Source organism: Gavialis gangeticus, unplaced genomic scaffold, assembly GCF_001723915.1.
Source record: "Gavialis gangeticus isolate Ggan-Ray unplaced genomic scaffold, GavGan_comp1, whole genome shotgun sequence".
Classification (NCBI taxonomy): Eukaryota; Metazoa; Chordata; order Crocodylia; family Gavialidae; genus Gavialis; species Gavialis gangeticus.
This window is the reverse complement of record NW_017729020.1, coordinates 573,052-576,409: the sequence shown is the minus strand read 5'-3', so window position 1 is coordinate 576,409 and position 3,358 is coordinate 573,052. Positions and strand designations below refer to the sequence as shown.

Genomic DNA, 3,358 nt, shown 5'->3' with positions numbered 1-3,358 from the left:
TGACAGGGGAGGAGAGTCTACCTATGTTTTTAGATACAATGGCCAAGTGGTTAGAGAACACTCCAAGGAAGCAGATAATGCAGGTTCTAGGGCTCCCTCCCCTAGACAGATTTTGGCTTAATCTCCCTAACTTCCTAGCTCAGTACTCAAACTACCAGGCCACAGGTTAGGCATTATTCAGATGCCCTACCAGCACTCCTTTTGCAGACAAACCTTGAGGCAGCCAAGATGGAGACATATGGAACCAGGGGAATGAGAGCAAGATGGATAGTACATTTCAGATGGCAGACCTAAAGCAAAGAAAAAGCTGGATGCTATGTGTTCCCTGGAAAGGAACCTGGGTTCTGGCTTTGACCCGTTCTCTCCCTGGGGCATAGGCTTACTCACTATTCTCCATCTAAATAGTACCAAATGAAAGGGGCAGTACTTTTTCCTTGGCTCTGCTACACAAACCTATTTTTCCTTTCCTTTGGAGGGTCAGAGTGCTTTTTCTTGGCCTCAATGGCTTATGATCATTATATTGCTCTTTGCAATCCCTGACATTATCCTGTATTTCTGAACAAGAAGAAATGCAATGTACTGGCTGCAGGGTGCTGGGTCAGCGGAATACTTATATCCTTGGGTCTCACAAGTAGGGCTGTGCGAGGCTTTGGACAGTGCTTCGGATCTGGAGAAGCTTCGGACACTTCAGCATCTGAAGCAGCATGTCCGGATCGAAGTGCTGGCTTTGTTAGGCTTTCTAGAGTGGTTTGGAGCTTCTGCAGTGCTTTGGAAAAGCTTCAGAGCCACCTCGGAGATCCGGCCACAGGGTATAATGGGGAAAAATGAAATATCAATAACTTTGTTTTTTCTTCTCAGATTTGGATGAAATTCGCAGGGCTTGTAGCCACTGCTGAGAGCATGAAGCCTGTCAAGATTCAAGAAGATCGGTGCAGGGATTCGGGGGTAACTTCACCCCAAATTCTTGAAAGCAAAACTCACATCATGTTACACCAGCCTGTGTTACACCACAGGGGTGTGAAAACTGCAGGGATGGTGGCCCCTGATGAGGCTGCAAAGCTTGCCAAGTTTAAAGGTGATAGGTGCAGGGGTTTGGGGGGAACTGCACCTCAAGCTGCTAACAGGCAAAACTCGTGACATAGATGACCCTGTGTGCGCTAAGACGCAGCGGGCTGAAAACTGCAGGGCTGGTGGCCCCTGCTCAGGCCACAAGGTCTTCCAAGTCATCTATATCATGAGTTTTGCCTGTCAGCAGCTTGAGGTCCAGTTCCCCCCAAGCCCCTGCACGTTTCAACTTGAAACTTGGCAGGCTTTCATAGATTCATAGATTAAGGGTCGGAAGGGACCTAGTAGATCTTCTAGCCCGACCCCCCGCCAGGGCGGGAGAACAACAAAAAACCCCAAAAAGAGAAACGGGACTCAACCGAGTCCAGCCAGGTAGGCATCCAGCCTCTTCTTAAAGACCCCCAGGGTAGGGGCCAGCACCACTTCCCTTGGAAGTTGGTTCCAGCTCCTAGCCGCCCTAACCGTGAAGTAGTTTTTGCGGATGTCCAATCTATACCTCCTCTCCATCAGCTTGTGCCCATTACTCCTTGTTATGCCAGCGGGCGCTAGGGGAAACAGCGTCTCCCCCAAACCCTTCTGGTCCCCCCTAGTGAGTCTATAGACAGTCACCAGGTCCCCCCTTAGCCTTCTCTTGTGGAGGCTGAATAGGTTCAGGTCCCGCAGTCTCTCACTGTAGGGTCTGCCCTGTTGTCCCCGGATCATGCGGGTGGCCCTCCTCTGGACCCTCTCCATATTGTCCACATCCCTCTTGAAATGGGGCGCACAGAACTGGACACAATACTCCAGCTGTGGCCTGACCAGCGTCACGTAGAGGGGGAGGATCACCCCCTGTAGTGTAACACATACGCGTGACATGAGTTTTACTTTCAGGAATTTGGGGTGCAGTTCCTTATCAGCCCCCAGAACCAATCTTCTTGAGACATGGCAGGCTTCATGCTCTCAGCAGAGGCTACCACTCCTGTAAGTTTCATCCAAATCAGACAAAAAGCAACAAAGTTATAGATATTTAATTGATTCCCCGTTATACCCTATGGCCGGATCTCCAAGGTGGCTCTGAAGCTTTGGAGCTGCTTCAGCCAGATCAAAGTGGAAACCTGGTCTGGAGCTCTGGACCAGATCCCTGGCATTTGAAGTGCCTGGATCTGAAGTCGGATGGAATAGCTGCCTTCTTGCACAGGCCTCCTCACAAGCATGGTGTTCACTTTACCCTTCTGCAGATCCAATGCGATCAACCATTACTACTGTGACATCCCCCCACTGCTAAAGCTGGCCTGTGTGGACACTTCCCTCTTTGAGTTTTGTGTCTTGAAGTTGGCTTTGATTTTTATTGCCTCTCCCTTTGTGCTGATCTTCCTGCCATATATACGCATTGTCTCCACTGTTCTGAAAATTGCCTCTATTGAGTGCAAAAAGAAAGCCTTCTCCACCTGCTCTTCACACCTCATCGTGGTGATATTATTCTATGTCTCTGGCTGTGTTAGGTATCTGAAGCCCAAAGCAGACTACTCTCCAGATATAAACAAGTTTCCTTCTTTATTATACACATTCCTCACACCCATACTAAACCCTATCATTTACACTTTGAGAAATAAAGAGGTGAAAAGTGCTTTCTGGAGAGTGCTTGGGAAAAGGAGGCTTGTCTGAATAAGGGGAGTGATTCCTTGCAAATGTCTCAAGTTCAGTTCTACCTCCCTAGCTAAGGCCTCTGGTCAGATACGGATCATCACTCTCATAAAAATGATCATCTTTCTAATACCAGTGCAATTGTGTTGGTTTAATGATGCAATGACACTAGCATTTACTGAAAAAGAGTGGAGTCTTTCCAGAAAAAAGTCAACACTGGTTTTCTCAGTCTTGAGTTCCACCAAGTAGCAGCAACCACTAGGTGAGTTTTGTGGTTATTCGTGGGCAGATTATTTTTCAGCTTCTTCTTGCAAGAGCAGGTGTTTTGATCGTATCAATACTAATGCAGCCTGTATAACTAGACCTCATTCCTATGTCTGTACAATGAGGATGATAATGATAAGAAATGAAGGAAAAGAATATTTATTTTTTATTGTATGATTTGTTATATATATTAATTTTTCCTGCTCCCTCTATTCTTCCTTCCATACATGCTGCTTATATTTATCTTTTCATTCAGCCTTGAATATCTTCCAAGAGAGGTTACCCAGGTACTGGCTGTAGATAATGAAAAGGAAGATTTAGTTTGGTGTTAGGTAGTGATGCATCAGACAAATCTCTGTCCTCAAATACAACAATGTAAAACTGGGTCACATGCATTCATTTCAGT

At 46.6% G+C, this 3,358-nt stretch overlaps 1 protein-coding gene across 1 annotated transcript; it reads left to right on the top strand.

Annotated features, from left to right (window-relative positions):
- The first annotated feature begins 411 nt into the window (after positions 1 to 411).
- LOC109295443 (olfactory receptor 10A7-like) lies at positions 412 to 2,709 on the top strand. Its single transcript, XM_019514295.1, is given in 2 exon segments — positions 412 to 622; positions 2,243 to 2,709. Coding segments are annotated over 2 exon segments (678 nt in total).
- The last annotated feature ends 649 nt before the right edge of the window (positions 2,710 to 3,358 follow it).